This window comes from Mastigoproctus giganteus, chromosome 12 (genome assembly GCF_048544385.1).
Source record: "Mastigoproctus giganteus isolate SK-2022 chromosome 12, ASM4854438v1, whole genome shotgun sequence".
Classification (NCBI taxonomy): Eukaryota; Metazoa; Arthropoda; class Arachnida; order Uropygi; family Thelyphonidae; genus Mastigoproctus; species Mastigoproctus giganteus.
The window spans coordinates 34,403,199-34,426,010 of NC_143586.1; the positions used below are offsets into that span (position 1 = coordinate 34,403,199).

A 22,812-nucleotide genomic window follows, 5' to 3' on the forward strand; every position below is an offset into this window, starting at 1 on the left:
GAAGTGGCAACTGAAATTTAACATTGAAAAAAAGGAAAAATACTGCAAATGGATAGAAGTAACCCCAGAGAAACATACCAACTGTTGTGGTACTACACGTAAGGTGGTAGAAAATTAAAAAGACCTGGGAGTAATTGTGCAGTCAGATATGAAGTTTTCTGAGCAATGCAGACAGGCTGCCAGGGCAGGTCATGGGGTGTTGTCAATGATATACAGGAATTTTGCTAGCAGGGAAAAGGAGGTGATTGTCTCTGTATAAGGCAATGGTCAGCCCATGCCTTGAGTACTGCATGCAGGTCTGGAGGCCTCATTTTAGGAGGGATGCAGATTTGCTTGAGCGTGTACAGAGAAGGGCAACAAGATTGGTGAGGGGAATGAAGGGATCCTCTTACCAGGAGAAGTTTAAATTTTGCAAATATCAGCATCTGGAGACTAGGCACCTGCGCATTGATCTGATTGAGGTGTATAAGGCCTTGAATGGGTTGAGCATGCTGAATTCTGATGGGATTCTTCCACTTGTTCAGATTACGAACCCTAAGGGGGCATAAATTGAAATTGAGGAAGGACAGATGTAGAATAGTTGTGTGGAAATTTACCTTTAGCCAGCGGGTGGTTAATTGCTGGAACAAACTTCCATCTGTTGTTGTGGAAGTTGATAGGTTAAATAAATTTAAGGTGGAACTGGACAAACATTTAGAGGGGATTGTTTTGTAATTTTTTTTTTGACTGATGCTGCGTAAGCTCATACACTTGCTTTCTTGCATCACATGCCACTACTACTACAAGTAATACCTTTGAAGTGGACGGATTTATGTGGAGGGAGGGAGGGAGGGAGGGAGAGAGAGAGAGAGAGAGAGAGAGAGAGAGAATAAACAGGTTTAATTTTACAATCAGGTTAAAATTTTGCAATTGTAATCAAACATATATATTTGAACTGTTCTCAGACAACTGGACATTTTTTCTGTTTACCACTCTTTTGTTCTAAAGTGATGTCATCTGATCATTTGTTCTCTGCAAGAGCTTGAAAAAGCAAAATAGAGAAAATATTACTTTTTTTTGCTTGGATTAAAAGTATTAAACAGCAGATAATGTTTAGAAATGGTTGAATTCCAGGTGCAAATCTGCTATTTTTCTTAAACACAGGTGGATGATTGCAAAGATACAGTGAATGTTGAGAATTTTCAGCAATGAATTATTAACTAGTTATTGTCCAATATTCCAGAAAGAAGCCTAATTTTATTTGAGCACCAAATCATTTTCAGAAAATAAAAGGCCCCTAACAACTCATTGGAAAAAAAGTATGACATTAAATTATTGTTGTATCAGAATAAGAATATCCACCAGATACATTGAAAATAGAACTGTGTAATCTTAGGAAGAAAACAAACTTGCAATGAAATGTTACGTTATAAATGAAATTTTAGAAGAGCATCGTGGCCATGTAGTTTTAAGGTTACCACAATACCATTGTGACTTCACTCCTATGAAACTCTGGACTAAGGCAAAAATCATATGAAAAAAAAAAAAAAACTATTGTTAGAAACACCATACCATTGTGACCTCACTCCTATCAAACTGTGGGCTCAGGCAAAATCATATTATGAAAAAAAAATTGTTAAAAACAGTTTTAAAAAAAAAAAAAATGTAAGTGCAGTATGGCAAAAAGTGTTAAATCAGGTGACACCTGATGGATGGGCTTAGTGTGTCCAGCATCTGAGAGATTTGGAAAATAATTATTCATTTATTTCAAAGATAAAATGATTGAAGAGAGTGTGGTAGAACCATTTATTTTCTCTAAATGGTAATGAAGATGAAACTAACAATGAATTATCTGGTAGCAGAAATTTTAATCTATGAATTAGGAAGTTATGAATTCTTCTGAGAAATGGCTCTTTTCAGGGCCAACAAATAACCAAAATTTTATAATGTTTGTAAACCAGTTGTTATAGCAAACATTATCTGTAGTGTCTGCCCATCCTATAGAATTGAATTTATTTAATGTCTTTTTTGGGTACCTCTTTAATCAAAATAGTTTAAAAACAACAATACATCCAAAATTGTTTTTAAAGGCATGTATTGTTTAAGAGTGAAAACGTACAAATTCAGTATATTGCTTACATTACTACAGAGGATGCGTTCAAATTTTTTAAACCATAAGTCATTTTAAATTAAATAGTTTCATTTTAAATATACAGAACAGTACCACAAAAACTTAAATGTTGTTAAATTATGTATATGCATTTTTAAATATGAGGAAGCTATAGCAACATTTTTGTGATAACTATTTGGCAGCTTTGCCATGCTGATCTAGTAATATGGTTGCCAAACAGCAACATCTGTAAAGTGTGTGGTTACATGAGATGGACTTTAATTGTTGACCTCCTTCAGTTTAATTTCCCTAACACTAAAATCTCTTCCTTTGATTTTAATGTTCAGAACTCCAACTGGCTTCTGGTTTCTAATTTTTCCAGAATGTCAAATTGCTACTCAACAGTTGCCCAACATTCTGTCTGTTGTTGTTATTGAAGATTACTTTATGGTGCAATGGCAACTAAAGGACATTGTGCACCATCTTGGCCATTTTGCACTAGTAACCTTTTCAAGTTCACTGTAATATCAGCTTGCACGAGGCATTATAATAAGTTAAAAAAAAAAAAAAAGAAGAAAAAAAAAAAGTGTAGTACCTAATTGCTATTTTTCTATTCCTTCGTTAGTGGAGCAATATGGCCTTAGTTGCTAATGCTCCTAAAAACCAAATAACAACAACAACCTTCGTTAATGAGTGTTATTACTATATCCCTTTTTCCCAGTACCTGTTCTAACTAATATCATTTTCATCCAGTATGTGTTGTCACAAGTAAGGAAGTTGTGAGATGCCTGTATGCTGCCACAAAAAATGCATTGCACTTTACTGACTATGGCAGTAATGTGAAAATTCAGCTGCCTTTTAATTATAATCCAATATGTACACAGTCACAATGAATTTATAAGCTCATCTGGCCATCTAGAGAATAAATAGAACTTATATTTTATTTATTCAGAAATGAAAATCTTTATTCCTCATTCTTTTCTGAACTCTTGTTTTATCTAAATTATGTTTTTCAGCAAATGTTCTAAGCTGTTTGGGATAGGAATAAAGAGCATAAAGAGCAAATAGGAATAAAGAGCTTTATACAAACTGATTTGTATCACATCTAGTTTCATTTTCTGTTAGGTTTTTGCTTGTATCATTAAAACTTGCATTTTGTTACAAATAGATTAGTGATATATCTGAAATTGATTCTGTGAAGTCAAAGTAGAAACTTGTTTCATACCAGAAATGGATGGTGGTTGTGTTTCTGGTCCATTGCTTGCTAAAAACTTTGTTTGTGATTTCTGTTGCTCTCTACAACCAGCTCTTTTCTGTGTGATGGCTATAATGCAATATTATCTAAAGGTAAAGTTGAACTACATGGCATCCTTGTTTTACTACAGCTATTGCATTGATCATTTTATTGCATTCCATACATTTCACTCACTGATGTCTGGTTTTTCACTAGAAAGAGAAAACTGATAAATTACAACCAATCATAAAATAAGTAAGAGTTCTGGACCTGATGTACACAACACTTACTCTGTTTTTTGGTTTAGAGGAAAAAAAAAAACAAAACCCATTTTATTAGATGCTTAAAATTATCAAATTCAATTTTTACGTATACCTGCTGTATTGACATTTTTTCCACTGGATATAGCCTGGAAACATGGCTATATGCAGCTTCAAAAAAATAAGTCTATTCAAAGAATAGATTCATCTTTCATTTCTTCTTTTTTTTTTTGTGACTTTTCAGTTTCGAAACAAATAGAGAAATTGATTAATACCAAACTGCTGACACCAATTGATTAATACAAATCTTTATTATTATTATTATTAAAATCAGTTTATTTCCCAAGAAACCTTGGGTCACCCCGGGACGGCTCTGTGCCAGAAGGGTGTTTAATTTTCTTTAATTTTCTAACTTAATGATCGAAAATATGGATTCCATTTTTGCAAATCTTTATGGTTTTATTTTCATCCACTTTTGGATAGATGTTTGGAAATATTTATAAATATTTATCAATATGGTATTTCAGAGCCTGCTGGGAGTCATTGTTGTACAAGTAAACACATGGGTTGTGTTAGGGTAACTAAGAATAGGAACAGGTGCATATATATTGCATGTACACCAATGTTGGGAGTTTGGTAAATAAATTTGATGAATTTGAGGTATTGCTCAGAACATCAAAGGCAGTTATTGTTGGGATATCAGAGATGTGTGGGATATCACACAGATATAAGGAATACAGAACTGGAATTTGGGGAGTACAATGTGTACAGGAAGGATAGACAGGATAGGAAGGGAGGAGAGGTTATGCTATTAGTTAAGAAACACATAAAATCCAAAGAAGTGCACCCAGTCGACATCGGTGGCCAGTGCAGTGTCGAGTTGGTTTGGTGTGACATAGGCACTGGGGGATCAAAATTGAGAGGAGTGTGTTATAAGCCTAATGACTCTGATGAGTATTAAAAAAAAAAAAAAAAAAAACGTACAGGGAAATAGAGTGGGCTAGTAAATCATAAGTGTCATATAATTGGGGATTTTATGGACTGGAGATGCGCAAATGTGACCCCAATTCACAAAGGAGGATCAAAGGGTGACACAAGTAATTATAGACCTATTAGTTTAACTTCTATTCCAGGAAAATTAATGGAGGCACTGGTTAAAGAAGCACTGCAGCATCATCTAGACAAGACTTTTTAGTTATAGCTCGGACACAGCATGGTTTTGTTAAGGGGAAGTCTTGTCTGGCCAATTTGATTGGATACTATGATGTGGTCCTACAAAGGAACTGGATGCAGGGAATAACTTTGATATCATATTTGGATCTTAGAAAGGATTTTGATACTGTTGCACATGGAAGACTGCTGCACAAATTAGAGCAGTGGGGCATTAGAGGCAAATTGCTGCTATGAATAAAGGGATGGTTGAGTTGGAGAAGACAGAATGGTAATCAATGGACACTTCTCTTCGTGGACTATTGTTATTAGTGGAGTCGCTCAGGGTTCAGTGTTGGGTCTTTTCTGTATTTATAAATGATATTGATGATGGTATATCAGGCTTAATGTCCAAGTTTGCAAACGATATGAAGGTTGGCAGGGTTGTTAATGACACTAATGACAGTACACTGCTGCAACGGGATCCAGAAAAGTTGAGCAGATGGGCTGAGTTGTGGCAAATGAAGTTTAACATCAACAAATGTTAAGTACTAATTATGGGAAGCAGTAACCCCAGAGTAGCGTATCAACTGTGTGGTACTACACTGACAGTGGTAGAGAATGAAAAAGACCCAGAGGTAATTGTGTAGGCAGATATGAAGTTTTCTGAGCAGTGCAGATGGTCTGCAAGAGTAGCTCATGGTGTCTTGTCAATGATATATAGGAATTTTTCTAGCAGGGATAAGGAGGTGATTATTCCCTTGTATAAGGGAATGGTCAGGCCACACCTTGAGTACTGTATACAGGTCTGGAGGCCTCATTTTAAGAAGGATGTAGAGCTGTTTGAACGAGTATAGGGAAGGCAACAAGATTAGTGAATGGAACGAAGGGTTGCTCTCATGAAGGAATGCTTAAGTTTTGCAGATTACAGTGTCTGTAGACTAGGCACCTGCGAGGTGATCTGATTGAGGTGTATTAAGCCTTGAATGGTTTGAGCATGCTCAATGCTGATGGGATTCTTCCTCTTGCTCAGAATAATCACCTGAGAGGGCATAAATTCAAATTGAGGAATGACAGTTGTAGGATAGATGTGTGGAAGTTTGCCTTTAGCCAGCGGGTAGTTGATTGGTGGAACCGATTTCCATCTTTTGTTGTAGAAGTTGATAGCCTAAATAAATTTAAGGCTGGACAGGTATTTGGAATGAACGAACGGAGGGGAGAAATGTTGAGCGTGGTTTTTTTTTTTTTTTTTTTGGCTGATGCTGCATAAGCTTGAAATTTATTGTTTAAATATCATATGATTTATGTTCTGTTTGATTTAAACTCTTTATATTTCCATTTATAGTTTTAAATATAGTATAATCATTTACTTAAAATTTTCTTGTCATGTTTGTATCCCTCTTAATTAATCTGTTGCTGGATTGTGAATAACATTGCTTGTTTTTATGAACTAAGACTTAAACGTTTGCATGTAATTATCTTCTTTCATTAATTTGGACTATCCTCCCAAGTTCAAATTACTGAAGTTCTCTTGTATATTGAAATATAAGAACAATTTATCTTAAATCGGTATACATTGTGTCATGTCTATGTAAAATGGAGAAAAAATTTCTTTAAAATAGTGGTTTTCAAACTTTAGTGATCTAAAGACTGTTTTTGGCTTTAAAAATATTTTAGTAGATCTCTCCCTAACTTTTGGATGGGCCCCCCTCAAAATTAACAAAACTGTTTCTATGCTGTAAATTTTGTCATTTTATAAAACCGTTGGGGGCATTCCTTTCCAGTTTTTCCTTATAATATGTAAAGATGAGCACAATAAACTGCTATAGATCTTCAGTTATCTGTAGAGCACAATTTCAGAAATGCTGCTTTTAAACATTGTGTTGTGTGGCATATCTCTAATTATCTCTGCTCTCCCTCATGCTTTATCTTTAGTAACAGTGGTCATAACATGACCACTGTTATTAAAGATTAAAAAAAAAAAAAAATTATTTTTATTAATCTACCCATTTGGCATTTTTCAAGAGGCATTTATGCCTACGATGTAATAGGTTAAAAGTGAAATGGTCAAAGTCCAGCTTCATAGATTTTTTTTTAATTGTCAGTTTGGTTCTTATGTCACAAGTAAATGTAAGCAAGCATTTTTTTTTTCTCCTTTCTTGTTTATAGATTCAGGACATTACAATTGAAGAAGTTGATAATCAAGAGACAAAATCTGCAAAGGATGCATTGCTTTTATGGTGCCAAATGAAAACAGCAGGCTATCCTAATGTAAATATTAGGAATTTTACTACCAGCTGGAGAGATGGGTTGGCATTTAATGCTCTAATACACAAGCATAGGTATGTATGATGGAATCTCTCTCTCTCTCTCTCTCTCTCTCTCTCTCTCTCTCTCTCTCTCTCTCACACACACACTATTATTAAGAAATAGTGTTGTAATGAAACAGTATATAGGCTGTCTTTATCTAGTGACCCAAAGAAACTGGCAATTTCTGAAAACCTAAAAAACTGAAATTTTTTTTATGACACTAGTCCTTGGTATTGTAATATATATATATATTTTATGGTATTCAAAGCAGTGGGTTTAGTACTTTATAAACTGTTTGCTTAATTGGATGTTTTCTCTAGTTTTAGTTTTTATATTAATAGAATTAAACTGTTAAAATAACCTTCTCATATATGAAACCATGTAGCCCTGAAAAGTAGTTCATAGAGTGAAATCTTTGTAAGTAAAATGGGAGCATTCCCCAAGATATAATGATAAAAATGAGAGGAATTGTTCACTCCCAAAAATATATTAAAATTGGGATAGCCACATTTATGTAAGATATATCCTAACAAAAAACTGTAAATTTGTTTAACCATAATATTTTAAAATACTATTTTTACTGCAACAGACAGTAGAGGTGGATTATATTTGAGAAGCAATACTTAATGAGTTAATGAAGTATACAAGTACAGAAGAATGTTTTTTTCTTGGACAAAAATCACTATATCAGTGCAGTTTAGCACAGTGGCTTGGTTGTGCATAGAGAATGGTTATAATTTAAGTAATAGAAATAAAGTTGCTGATGTGACACTTTTCTAACTCATGCTTACAATTGGTTAACCCCCACCCTCCATCCTTTTTACAAATTGCAGTATAACTAATTTAATATAAATTCTTTGTGCCTTATACAGTTTACATAAAATTGCCAAAAAGTTGAGTTGCTTCTTTATCACTGGATACATGAAATGTCAGGTTGAGAATAGTAAACTTCTGGGGTAATAAATTGAACTGTTCTAAACGGAAATAATTTTTATTTAATAAGCGATACTATTGCTAATTTGCTCTTTCATTACATGTGCTTGGTGGTGTATTTATTCAACAAAAGTGCATTCTCAAGTACATACTAGTACATACAAGTATATGCAGTTCAATTATAGTGCATTATGTACAGAAAGGATAGACAGGACAGGAAGGGAGGAGGGGTTTATCCTGTTAGTTAAGAAACACAAAATCTAAGGAAGTGCATCCAATTGATGTTGGTGGACAATGCAAAGTTGAGTCTGGTGTGAAATAAGCACTGGGAAAGGAAAAATGAGAGTAGGTGTGTGTTATAGGCGTAATGATTCTGATGAGTATAATGAGCAATTGTGCAGAGAAATAGTGGGGCAGTAAATTAGAGTGTCTTATAATGGGGGATTTAATTTTCTGGATATTGATTGGAATTTGTGGGTTGGTGACTCACACACTAGCAAGGCTTTTGTGGATTTATTGGACGATTGTTTTCTACAGCAGCATGCTCGGGAGGCAACTAGAGGGAGTAATACTCTTGATCTGATTATCAGTAATGATTCTTCATGTATCATAATCTGCAGATAAAGGAACCACTAGATGGCAGTGATCACAGTGTGCTGAAGTGGGATTTACATAAAGATGTAACTACCATCAAGGGTAAAGGGAAGGGTTTTTGCTTTTGTAAAGGTAACTACGGTGGTCTAAGACAGTATTTAAATTCTATAAGGTGAAACCAACTGATGATGTTACCAACAGCAAATTCAAAATGGGATGAATTCAAAGAATTAATCTTGGAAGCTACTAGGCTTTTCATACCAACAAAGAAATATTGTTCAAGATTTAGGCCTAAATGGATGTCAGATGAACTAATTAGACATGTGACAGAGAAGAAAAATGCATGGGATACATATAAATTAACATGTGACACAGAAGCCGGTGATAGATATAAGCTGGTCTGTAACCAAGTTACAAAGGAGGCTAGGCAGGTGAAGGCAGATTACAAGAAATCTTTGGCAAAGGATGCAAAGAAAAACAGCAAAGAGTTCTTTACTTATGTAAACTCTAGAAGGAAGGGAATGAATCAGATTGGTCCACTTGATACATCAGTGGTTCAACTGTTGATGATCCTGCTCAGGTAGCTAACAAACTAAATGAATATTTTGCATCGACATTCACACATAAGGAGTTATTCAGGGAGAGGAATGCCAGAGGTGTATTCAACTCTGGCAGTAAGCTAGATAATCTTGTAATAACTGATAGTAAAGTAGAGGAGAAATTGTTGAAGATACACACAAGAAAGGCACCTGGGGTGGATGGAATCTATCCAGTTATATTAAAGAAGGCAGCAAAGGAAGTAAGCAAACCCTTAGCCATAATTATGAGAGCTTCTCTGGACCCAGGGGAGGTACCCATGGATTGGGGATGTGCAAATGTGACCCCAATCCACAAAGGAGGATCAAAGGGAGACACAGGTAATTACAGACCTGTTAGTTTAACTTCTGTTCCAGGGAAATTAATGGAGGTTTGTTAAGGGGAAGTCTTGTCTGACTAATTTGATTGGATACTATGATATAATCACAAAGGAACTGGATGCAACGAATAACTTTGATATCATATATTTGGATCTTAGAAAGCCTTTGATACTGTTGCACATGGAAGACTGCTGCACAAATTGGAGCAGTGTGACATTGGAGCCAAATTGCTGCTATGGATAAAGGGATGGTTGAGTGGGAGAAGACAGAGAATGGTAATCAATGAATGGACACTGCTCTTCGTGGACTAATGTTATTAGTGGGGTCTCTCAGGATTCAGTGTTGGGTCCATTGTTGTTTTCTGTATTTATAAATGATAAAGTTTTCAGACGATATGAAGGTTGATAGGGTTGTTAATGACACTAATGATAGTACACTGCCTCAACAGGATCTAGAAAAATTGAGCAGATGGGCTGAGAGGTGGCAAATGAAGTTTAACATTGACAAATGAAAAGTTTTACATATGGGAAGCAGTAATCCCAGAGTAACGTATCAACTCTATGGTACCACACTGACAGTGGTAGAGAATGAAAAGGACGTGGGGGTGGTTGTGCAGGCAGATATGAAGTTTTCTGAGCAGTGCAGATGGTCTGCAAGAGTAGCTCATGGTGTCTTGTCAAAGATATACAGGAATTTTTCTAGCAGGGATAAGAAGATCTTGTATAAGGCAATGGTCAGACCACACCTTGAGTACTGTATACAGGTCTGGAGGCCTCATTTTAAGAAGGATGTAGAGCTGTTGGAACGAGTACAGAAAAGGGCACCAAGTTTAGTGAATGGAACAAAGGGTTGCTCTTACGAAGAAAGGCTTAAGTTTTGCAAATTACAGTGTCTGGAGACTAGGCACCTGCGAGGTGATCTGATTGAGGTGTATAAAGCCTTGAATGGTTTGAGCATGCTCAATGCTGATGGGATTCTTCCTCTTGTTCAGAATAATCGCCTGAGAGGGCATAAATTCAAATTGAGGCAAAACTGTTGTAGGATAGATGTGTGAAAGTTTGCACTTCAATCCTACAACTTTTCTATTACAAAAAGTGGGGGGGGGCATGCTGTATGAGGTAATTAAATTTTTGGATATGGCATATGCATGGTAAGAATATACCCAGATCCTTGACAGAACATGGCCTCAACAATGCTCCCCCCGCATACAAACACTACTCAGACTCCCTCCAGTCACTGTCTGGCAGGGTAGAGGTAGCAAGATTATACACTAGCTGATCCGGAAGCCTCCTAAAGAGTTACCAATAGGTTCAGTCCAGTGTGAAAAGGGTAAATATATTTTCCCTTTTCACAAGTGAGTTTCCTGAAAGTGCCTGGACTCTGTTTTTTCACAAAATTTTCACAAAACTGGAATTTAAGTTTTGTGAAAATAAATTTTGTACATAAATGCTCATATATATATTAATTTCTTTTTATTTTACTTTATTGCCCAGCATTAAAGTGAAACTATTGTTAAAAATCAAGTCAGAATTAAAAAACTTAATTTTTTGATGGAGAAATATCTTCTACATCTATTTATGTACGATTTGATTCAATTTCATGAATTGTATGATCTAAAGTATTCATTGAGTTTTGGCTTGTAAGAAAGGCAGTTATCTCCTGATTTTAAAAACTGTTTTAGTGATGTCATCTATTATAAGTTACGTCTACAGTTACTCGGAAACATAGATAAGAGATGGATGCACCTACTGGAAGATTTCAAGACAACTCGTACATTAGTGGATCTCATTCTTGACACTAAAAAAAAAAAAAAAAAAAACAATACAGTAGAGTCAGTTATCTGGAATAATTGATTTCAGACCTCTTCCGGATAATTTTTCCGGTAAGATTAAATTTATTTAATTGTAAGGTAAGGTTAAATAAATTTAATCTTACCTTACAATTAAATTAAATAAAAAAAAATATATAAACCAATCTCAGAAAACAGAAACATCCATCCAAGCATTTTTATGGTTTTTATACAAAACAAAATTTAGATTTTTAAATTGCATGTGCAATTTGTGTGCCCCAATAGCATTTGCATACATAGCGATTGTAACTAGCTCTTTTCTCACCTTAAAACCTGATGGAGGCATTTTTATTTTAGTGGCTAGTGTTTTTCTTGATAATGCTTTCCATAATGAGCCTGTCTCATCAAAATTATACAAGTTTTCTTTCTCATAATTTGCTATAACTGAAGCAAACTTCCTTTTCAAAGGATACTGCTGCCGATTCGTCTGCAGAAAATTTCTCGCCTTGAATGTCTAATTCACATATACTGTGTCTCAGTTTAATGTTTTTCAGCCAACCTGTGCTGGCCTTAAAATCTTCATTACCTATTAATTTTCTATTAAAATCCAATGTTTTTTGACACAACATTTTGCCAGACACTGGTTCACCTAGACTTCGCTCTGAAGAAAACAAAAAAAGTCAAGTGAGTGCACTCACTAAAGTGGCATTTTTAAGTTTTGACATCTTTTTCCTGCTAGATTCTCCCTCACTGTTCATAATCGACACAAATTCTGTTATAGCATTGCAATTTTTCTTGATGTCATAAATTGTTGAAGTTCTCACATTAAATTCTTTGGAGAGATTTTCTAAATTTTCACCTTTTTTACTTCTATTAATAATTTCAGTTTTTGTTGAAATGTTAAAACTAGGCATATTCTTTACATTCACATTTTATCGTTAAAATTGAAAAAAAATGATAAATCTCAGTTTCGGACCAATATTATTCTTACTGAATCTGGAGCTAAAATAATCTGAAATTCACTCATAGTTTCTGAGAACACCCAGTAGTCTCTCTGATATTTTTCTAAAGCACATTTCTGAAGGTCACATAGACTTCTAGAGGTCGCAACCATAAAACAAAAACAATTTGCAGTTTTCGGTTTATTGGGTTTTTTGTTTGTACAATCTTTTATAAACAAGTAGTAAATTCGATCTTTCTCTTATTATAATTAAAATTCAGTTTGCAAATGACCGCTATAATGGGAGCTTATTGTACGACCGTTAATAAAAAAAAAGAAGAAAGATCAGCCTTTCAAATTATTTCGGATAACTGACTTCTAGATAATTGACGTTCTACTGTATGTAAATACAGTTATAATCATTGTTTACTGCCTTCATTTTCAGTTCATAGCTGTTCATAGCATGTTATTTTGAAAAAAAATATATTAGTTGTAATTGAACAGATCTCTTTTTTTTAATACATGGTCTCAGTACAATTATATATGGTTGCAGTTCCAGTTGAAGTGATGTTCATTTCCACTTTGTCTGCCAAACCCCCTGTGTACTTTTTCTGACAGAATCCCAGTTATCAGATGATTCAACCACTGCTGATCTCAGTTGTCCTAACTAATGCTCCTAAAAAAAAAAAAAAACAAGTTGTCCTAATTATATTTTGTATGATTCCTTTCACTTAAGATGATATTTGTGCATATGTTCACCTTGATATTCCCTGTCAGAAATGTAATAATTTGGAAACTCCTCTTTTCAGTCCTCTGGCTTAAAATCTCTTTACTCCATTATATCAAATTCATCTGTTGCCTCTTCGTTCTCCAAACTCCATTAATCACTTGGAACTCTGAAACTTTACTTTCTCCAGTGCAGCTTTCCTAACAGTGAGGTAATTTACCTTGATGATTTTAATGTTCACAACTCCAGCTGGTTGAGAAGCTGAGGCTTTTGCAATTACTAATGACCTCGCACAGATTGTTAATTTATATTTACCTACCAGAATATCAGACAAACCTAACCACACAGCCAACGCTCTTTATCTTTTTCTCACAAAAAGATAGTCGAGGTGTGTGGTCTTCTAGGTACCTCAGACCACAACCTTGTGATGGTCTCTTTTCAAATGGAGCCTTTCTCTTATGGACATTCTCAACCCTGTGTTGTTTGGCATTACAAGAATGCAACATGGGATGACATTCAAGATTTCTATTCTTCTTTTCCTTGGTTGGATTACTGTTTCAAATCTTCTCATGTCAGTGTTTGCTTATAGTGTGTCAGTGAAATCATTGTTGTAGGGATGACATTCTTTATTTGACACTCCACCTTAAAATCTCGTCCTTTATCTAAACCTTTGCTTTCCAATAAATGTGATATGGCTGTTCAAGATAAGATTGTTGCATATTGCAGTTGGTTTGCATCCAAATCTCCAGGTTCATTTTCTGCACACCAAAGCTTGCAACAACTATAAAGCATTTATTAATTAATACACTAGCTTTTGATAAGGCTAAGAGTAGAAAACTTGCTTCTTATCCACACAGTAGTTAAGCAATTTGGTCTCTTGCCAAAGCTATTGACTGCAACATTTGTCCATCACTGTTAAAACCCAGTGGTTCTATTGCCACCTCTTCTAAAGATAAAGATAATCTGCTAGCATCCTACTTTTCTTCTAACTTGTGTATTTACGATCTTGGTAAACCGGCCCCTATCTTCTATCATTCCCAGTACACTCCATTTAATGCTTCCTGTAGTCTTCCTTCAAAAGGATGTCAGAAAAATTTTGAAGTCTTGATGCCAAAAATAGTGCTGTCCCCTGATGGTATGTCTCTACTTGTTCTCATAACCCGTGTTCTTGAGCTTGTTCTTATATTCACCTTTTTTTCTCTTTCTTATTTAAAAGGGTTTTCCCTTCTGCTTGGAAATTTGCTTGTATCCAACCAGTTCCTAAAAAGGGTAACAAATCCCTCCAATCCAGTTATCATCCCATTGCACTTCTACTCTTTATAAAGTAAAATGGAAAAATCAGTTAACTGCCAGTTCATAAACTATCTACAAATGTTCCATCTGATCAATGATTAACAATATGGATTCTGCTAGTGTTGATCTGGTAATATACTGACTTACATTACCCATCTATGGACAAATTTGGTTGAAAAGTTTGGTGAAACTCAAACAGTTGCTCTTGACATTTTAAAGGCTTTTGATCATGTTTGGCATAAAGGTTTTCTAAATAAAGTTCCATCTTATAGTTTACCAACTGTTTTTTGTAATTGAGTATTCAGTTTTCTCTCTGACACTCAATGCTGGTTAGATAACTGAGAGCAAAGTGGAGGAGAAATTGTTGACGTTAAACATAGGAAAGGCACCTGGGGTGGATGGGATCTATCCAGTTATATAAAAGGAAACGGCAAAGGAAGTAAGCAAACCCTTAGCCATAATTATGAGAGCATCATCGGACTTGGGAAAGATCCACATCTTCCCAAAGTGCAAATGTGCAAATGTTATCCCCAATTCACAAAGGGGGTTAAAAGGGTGACACGAGTAATTACAGACCTGTTAGTTTAACTTCTGTTCCAGGGAAAATAATGGAGTCACTGGTTAAAGATGCATTGCAGGATCATCTAGACAAGACTGCAGTAATAATTCAGACAGCATGGGTTTGTTAATGGGTTTGTTAAGTTGGCTTTCTTGCATCATATGCTTCAACTAATGCTAAAAAGAGATTGTCTATTGTACTTGTGTAGTTATTACTGTGTGTTAGATTTGTCCTGTATTTACATTGGAGTAGTATGGCATTAAGGGCAAGTTGCTACAATGGGTAAAAGGATGGTTGAGTGGGAGAAGACAGAGTGGTAATCATGGACACTGCTCTTTGTGGACTATTGTTATTAGTGGAGTCCCCCAGGGTTAAGTGTTGTGCCCAGTGTTGTTTTCTGTATTTATCAATGATATTGATGAAGGTATATTAGGGTTAATGTCTAAGTTTGCAGATGATATGAAGGTTGGCAGGGTTGTTAATGATATCATACTACCGCAACAGAATCTAGAAAAGTTGAGCAGAAACACCGAGAGGTAGCAACTGAAGTTTAACATTGACAAATGTAAAGTACTGCATATGGGTAGCAGTAACCCCAGAGTAACGTACCAACTGTGTGGTACCACACTCAGGGTAGTAGAGAATGAAAAGGACCTGGGGGTAATTTGCAGTCAGATATGAAGTTTTGTGAGCAGTGCAGACAGGTGCATGAGTAGCTCATGCTGTCTTGTCAATAATATACAGAAATTTTGCTAGCAGGGATAAGTAGGTGATTGTCCCCTTCTGTGAGGCAATGTAGAAAGGATGTAGAGCTGCTGGAACAAGTAGACAGAAGGCGTTGTGAGTGGAACAAAGGGTTGCTGTTACCAAGAAATACTTTAGTTTTACCAATTCCAGCAACTGGAGACTAGGCACCTGTGAGGTGATCTAACTGAGGTGTATAAGGTCTTGAATGGGTTGTGCAAGCTCAGTGGTGATGGAATTCTTCCTCTTGCTCAGATTTCTCACCTGAGGGAACATAAATTCAAATTGAGGAAAGACAATTGTAGAAAAATGTGTGGAAATTTGCCTTTACCAGTGGGTGGTTGATATTTGGAACAAACTTCCATCTGTCGTAGTGTAGGTTAAAAACTTAAATAAGTTCAAGGCAGAACTAGACAAGCATTTGGAGTTAATGGATGGGTGAAATGGGAATTTTTTTTTTGCTGATTTTTTTTTTTGCCTCTACAATTCTAATGCTAATACATGATGCATTATTTTATTTATTTATTTTTTTATGAAAAACCTAAGCACAAGAGGTATTAGAAAATATATTTAACATTGCTATTTTTTAAAGAATTTTCCCATATTGTCCTCTGGCCAAAGTGCCATGATGTAGATTTGCTCATGCAAATCTACATCCTTCCTAAAATGAGGCCTCCAGACCTGTATGCAGTACTCAAGGCATGACCTGATCATTGCCTTATACAAAGGGATAATTAACTCCTTTTTCCTGCTAGCAAAATTCCTATATATCATTGACAAGACACCATGACCTGCTCTTGCAGCCTGTCTCCATTGCTAGAAAACTTCATACCTGACTGCACAATTACTCCCAGGTCTTTTTCATTTCCTACCACCCTAAGTGTAGTACCACACTGTTGGTACGTTCCTCTTGGGTTACTGCTACCCATATGCAGTACTTTGCATTTGTCAATGTTAAACTTCAGTTGCCACCTCTCAGCCCATCTGCCTAACTTTTCTAGATTCTGTTGCATTAGCATACTGTCTTTACTGTCATTAACAACCCTGCCAACCTTTGTATCATCTGCAAACTTGGACATTAAGCCTGATATACATTGATATCATTGATAAATACACAAAACAACAGTGGGCCAGCACTGAACCCTGAGGGACTCCACTAATAACATTAGTCCATGAAGAGCAGCGCCCATTGATTACCACCCTCTGTGTTATCCCACTCAACCATCCTTTTATCCATTGTAGCAACTTACCCTCAATACCATTCTGCTCCAATTTGTACAGTAGTCTTCCATGCGCAACAGTCTCAAAAGCTTTCCTGAAATCCAAGTATATGATATCAAAATTATTTTTTGCATCCAGTTCCTTTGTAACCACATAATATCCAATCAAATTTGTCAGACCAGACTTTCCGCTGAAAAAAGAGGTATCTGAACAGAGAAACTAAGAAACAATAAAGAAACATAAAAATTAAGTAAAATTGCCTTCTTGTAGTTTTTAGAATTCTAAGTACTATATGTAAATGGAAAGGTTGCAGACATGAGTGTTTCCTGTTATGGGTGTATGCCATAAACTGGTTTTGAATTTGTAAATATTATGGACTTTTGATCAGTTTATTTTTAATTTTGTTCAGTATGTTGTACCAATATGTTCAGTACCAGTGTAATGACCTGAGTACACCCATTGGCTGTAACAGATCATGTATTATATATAGTATAGTACTGTAATTAGAATTTAGAACTGTGCTTGAATGTTTCACCACAAAAGTCTGAGTTATACTGTATTGTATGTCTGATTTTAGATATCATGTTATATTACTATATATGTATTGGAGGTTTAAGCAGGTTTTATGCTAATAAAACCTGAACACAGTGTAAGTTTTTGTGATTAGTGGGTCGCTGATTAAATCAATTTTCTGCCTTTATGTTGTTACCTTTGATTTTAAGTCTTTATTCATTATTCACTTTTAATCATCTTGAGACCAGCAAATAAAGAATTTTATAATGGCAGATAAAGGAAATTTTCTTTTATGTAACCTAATTTTATAGGTTTATCAAAATTTTAATTAGGATCTCTTTCAAAGTCAGTTGTATTGATGTATCTGCATTAGTACAACTGATGAGTAAAACTGATGAGGTTTATATAAGTAAAAAAGTTATTGCCATGGGAAGAGGATTATACTATGACAGCTAGGCCCGCTCAGTAAAATCTTAACTAATTACTTTACATTGTTTTTAAAATTGATTTTCATTATTCCTCTTTTATATTTGCAGACCAGAACTTATACAGTATGAAAAATTGTCAAAGTCGAATGCTATTTATAATTTAAATAATGCATTTACTGTTGCTGAGCAGGATCTAGGCCTCACAAGACTGCTGGATCCAGAAGGTATTCTTTCATCAAATATTTAAACATTTTTTTTTAATTAGAACCTTGCACCCATTTTCATTATTTTTTAGTTAAATTGAAGCACTTAGTTAAATCGAAGTGCCAAAACTCCCATTTTTGGACATACTCAAAAAGGCAAAATAAGTTCACTAAAATTTATCACATATCTTACATAGCAAAGTAAAGCATGTTACTACATGTTGTCTCAAATGTACACTGTTACAATTAAACAGGACTGCTCCTTATCACAGTTGGCATGATGAAAAGAGTTTGGATTCTAGGTTATGAAAGGACCTTGTTTTTTTTTTTTTTCCCCCTTTACCTCATTACTCTTATTTTTTACTGTTGCTTTATTTTATTTTCTTTATTATTGACATGACATGTTTCTGTGGGAATCTGACATCCAAACCTCTAAATTTTGAGTGTTAAACTAAATGTTTGAGAGTAAAAGGTTCACTTCTACAATTACCTATGGACAGATATAGATAAACATAGAGATGGAGGGTCCTGTGGATGCATTATCTCTACTTAGTAAGGTTCATTAAGATTTTAGTTACTATTATTATGTAAATAGCATGTCCTTCAAATATTTAACTGCTCTTTGATATATGTGTGCATGTGTTAAAGGGTTAAATGTGTGGGCACTCTGTGGAGTCCGCAAATTATTTTCATTTGTTGGCTCTTTGGAGAACACACACAAATGCATGCACACATCTGTGTGTCTGTGCTCTATCAAACTTCCATCTGATGTTGTGGAAGTTAGTAATTTGAATAAATTTAAGGAAGAATTAGGAAAATTATTAGAGGGATGGACAGGTGAAGTGAAGTTTTTTGGCTGATGCTGTATAAGCTTTTCTTTGTATCATTTGCCAGTACTACTATAAACAGTAAACACAGTATATCTATATCCCCAACTATGGGTTTGCCAACTGTGATTTGAGATAATGCAGTTTTATATTTTTATACCAAAATTTTAGTCTACTGGTTTTTTTATTTTATTTTTTTAAACAATTCTTTCATCTGGAGATTATGGTGCTGAGTCTAGTGGGTTGAAGATTTGTTGCCCTAGTCACATTTGGAGTTAGAAGGCCGCATGTGCAGCACACTTAAAGAGCCATTGTCATTGCACTAAATGGAGTTTTTCTTAATCTTGCAGGTCACACCATAGCAAGGTGTCAGGACATACAGTTTAGAAACCACTGAAGTCTACTCTCTCTCTCTCTCTCTCTCTCAGCAATGTACTTATCAGTACTGTGTATACAGTGTTACCCATATACACTTTGCTGACTTTCTGTAATTTTTTTTTTTTTACTAATATTTATATTTTCCACAGATGTATTTTGGACTTGTTTTTTAATGCTTTAAAGATTACCAGATTTTGCTATATTAAAATTTTCCCCTGTACACACATGCACATAAAGAAGTAAGGAAACATGTTTTGACTGTAAATAACAAAACATAATTCCTCAGAAAGGTCCTAAAATTCTCTAACTATTAACGGGTGAGGGCCCCAGCAGAGACAATGCCTATTACTAAAATTTTATCCTTTAAGAATTCCCACGAAAAATAATCACAGGATGTGAGCTGGTGCTCACCCTACAGCTGCTCATCTTAGTTATTTGGTGCTCCATCCTGCATGAAAAAGCAGTGCTGAAAATTGATTTTGGGCTGCATTAATGGAATGATTTTATCCTTTAGCAGTAGCTTTCTCCTGTCAATGGTTCCCTGAAAGAATTTAAATTTTTAAACATGGCTTCATTAGTCCACAAAACATTTTCAACAATATGTGGGTTTTGTAATCATCATCATCATCATCAGCCATTTTCAATCCACTGCAGGATGAAGGCCTCTCCAGCAACTTTCCAGTTCCTTCTGTTTTGAGCACTGGTCATCCATTTACTACTCAAAAACTCAAGAATTTCATCTATCCATCTCCGCCTTTGTCTTCCAGGTTTTCTTCTAGCTCCTCTTGGGTACCATTCTGTTATTTTCTTAGTCCATCTGTCATCATGTCTTCGAGCTATGTGTCCTGCCCAAGACCATTTTAGTTCTTTAGTTTTGATAAGAATGTCCTTTACTTGAGTTTGCTGCCTAATCCATGTGTTTCTCTTCTTATCTAACAGTCTGATTCCCAATATAATTCGTTCCATTCTTCGCTGTGTAGTTCTTAGCTTCTCTTCCATTCTTTTGGTGAGTGCCCAAGTTTCACTTCCATAAGTCATGGTGGGGAGTATACATTGATTCATTATTTTAAGTTTCAGACAAACTGGGATATTGCTCTTCAGTATGTGACTATATTTCCTGAATGCTATCCATCCAAAATTTATTCTTCTCTTGACTTCCAGCCATTTATCATTATTACAGCTAATAACTTGTCCCAGATAAGTATATGACTCCACCTTTTCAATTACTGCTCCTTCAATCATTATTTCCCTTTCCGTGGCATACTTGTTCATCATTACTTTTGTTTTAGCCATATTCATCTTTAGTCCAAAATCCTTACTAACTGTGCATAACTGATTAAGATTTTCCTCTAATTCTTTCGGATCGTGGCTTATGACCACAATGTCATCTGTAAATGGTTTAGGTACTCTCCGTTCACATTGACTCCTTTCTGCGACCATTCTAATCTTCTGAAAGCTTCCTCAAGGGCAGCAGTAAACAGCTTCGGAGATATTGTGTCTCCTTGTCGAACTCCTTTCTCGATTTTAAATTTGCTACTGTCTTTGTCTAGTCTAATAAAGGATGTAGCACTCTCATATATTTTCTTCAAAATCATAATATATGGAGTATCTATGCCTTGTCTTTCCAGTGCCCGAAACATTGCCTTATGCTGTATGGAGTGAAATGCCTTTTCATAATCCACAAATGCCAGGCATAATGGTGTTTTATATTCATTTGCTTTCTCCATTAGCTGTGATATTACGTGAAGGTGATCCATAGTTGAGAATCCTGTCCTAAAGCCAGCTTGCTCTTTCGGTTGATTCTCATCAAGTATTCTTTCTAATCTGTTAGTAATGACCCTTGTGAACAACTTGTAGATATGGGATAACAAGCTAATTGGTCTATAATTTCCAATTTCTGATTTATCTCCTTTCTTATGCAGCAAAACTATGATTGCATTATTCCACTGCTTAGGCATCGCACCTTTTCTAATGCACTTTGTGAAGAGCCTTGCCAGTATTTGTGTTATGTCTCTTCCTCCCAATTTTAACAACTCTACAGTAACTTCATCTTCTCCCGGGGCTTTCCGATTCTTCATTTTCTTCAATGCATGTTCTACCTCATCAGGAAGAATATCGGGTATGTCGTATGTGTTGCTACTTTGCAATCCATCTTCCCCACTGCTGGTATCATTCCCTCGCTCCTTGTATAACTCTTTATAGTAGTCTTCTGCTATTTGAATTATGCCTTCTCTGCTGTTTATAAGTACACCATCGCTATTCTTCAGTTTCAGTATCATTTGTCTTTCTGTATTACTGCTCATGGCTGCTGATTTAAATCCTTTGTTTTCCCTTAATGCTTGTTCTACTGTTCTTGTGTTAAATCTTGATAAACTTGATAAACTTATGATTCATTTCTTCTTCTTGTTTCAGCCAAACCGATGATATTCCAATTCACATTTTCTAATTCCTTTTCCAGCTCTAATATCCTGTCTTCACCGATGAGTGATCGTACGTTATAACAGGCCAAGTTCAATTTCCGTGCATGGCAGCCTTGTCGTACCCAGAGATTCTTAGCACCCTCTGCTTCCACTCTGATCCTCTCGCTGCCGTAAGAGGGAGAGTGAAAGCTGCTGGGGACTGAGGGCCATTTGTATTGTTGTGCTCTCATTGCTGGAGGGTTTGGTCTTTTCCTCTTCGCGCTGACCAGGCGTCTTGAAGAGAACCACTCTACACGTTCGTTGCCACCTAAGTGACGTAACAGGGCTTACCATCGAGAAGGTGTGCATGAGTGGATTTTAGGGAGGCAGGCCAACCGGACTTCTCCTAAATCTTCTGTAATAGAGAGATATGGGATCCATCAGTGTTTTAGGCTGAGTGTCTGATAACACACAGGATACCTGTTCCCCTCTAAGCCCCTAAGGGTTTTGTAATAGTGATAGCTAAAACCATTGAACAAATTCCAATCTTCTATTTGGGTTGTCTTCATTAAAACTTTGTAGAGAGTTTATAAATCTTGAATTTAAGTTCTTTTATGATTCTCCTTGTTTTAAGTTCCAAACTTCACTTTTTTTTTTTTTTTTTTTTCAATTTCAGTATTCTCCTCCTTTACATGTTCCAAATTGGCAGCATCTCTTTGAGATGCAAAATATACCAGGTTTTGGTAGTGTGCCCTGTTCCTACTTCATCAAACATTTTTTAAGATTTGCTTTATGGTCTTTGTTGTGGTTAATTTATGTCCAAAAAACTTCTTGAACTAGTGTGAAACTTCTGCAACGTTTTCATATTTTGCATTCAGTTTCAGCCATCTCCTTCATTGTAAGGCTTATGGCACTATTTCTATGTTCAAAATATTCTGAAACAATAAATAAAAAAAAATAATAATAAGTATTTCTCAAAAATATGGTATTTACATCAGCACTTATTTGAAATAGTTTCCTTACTTATGGACCACCCTGTATATAATATTTTTATGAATTATTATAAATATGAACAGAATAGAGCTCTGGTGGTCAAAGAATGGATATTGTCTTTCTGATAAAAAGTCTTCTGTCCTCCACTTCTATAAAAAATACTCACTTCATCCCAATCCTGAATTATGGCTGAAAAATCAAATAATTCTGCTCAATAACAATATCCATTTTCTTGGTTTAATCCTTGACAGTAAACTAAATTTCTTGGACCATATAAATCAGCTGCAAACATCATATTTAAAAAAAATTGAA

General features: G+C 35.3%; 1 protein-coding gene across 1 annotated transcript in view; it reads left to right on the top strand.

Annotated features, from left to right (window-relative positions):
- The window catches only part of LOC150076876 (spectrin beta chain-like), an 800,006-nt gene that overhangs the window by 98,811 nt on the left and 678,383 nt on the right, over positions 1-22,812 (top strand). Inside the window, exons 5-6 of the mRNA XM_090386889.1 lie at positions 6,902-7,074; positions 17,809-17,924. Coding sequence (XP_090243015.1) covers positions 6,902-7,074; positions 17,809-17,924 — 289 coding nt within the window. The remainder of the gene's footprint in view (positions 1-6,901; positions 7,075-17,808; positions 17,925-22,812) is intronic.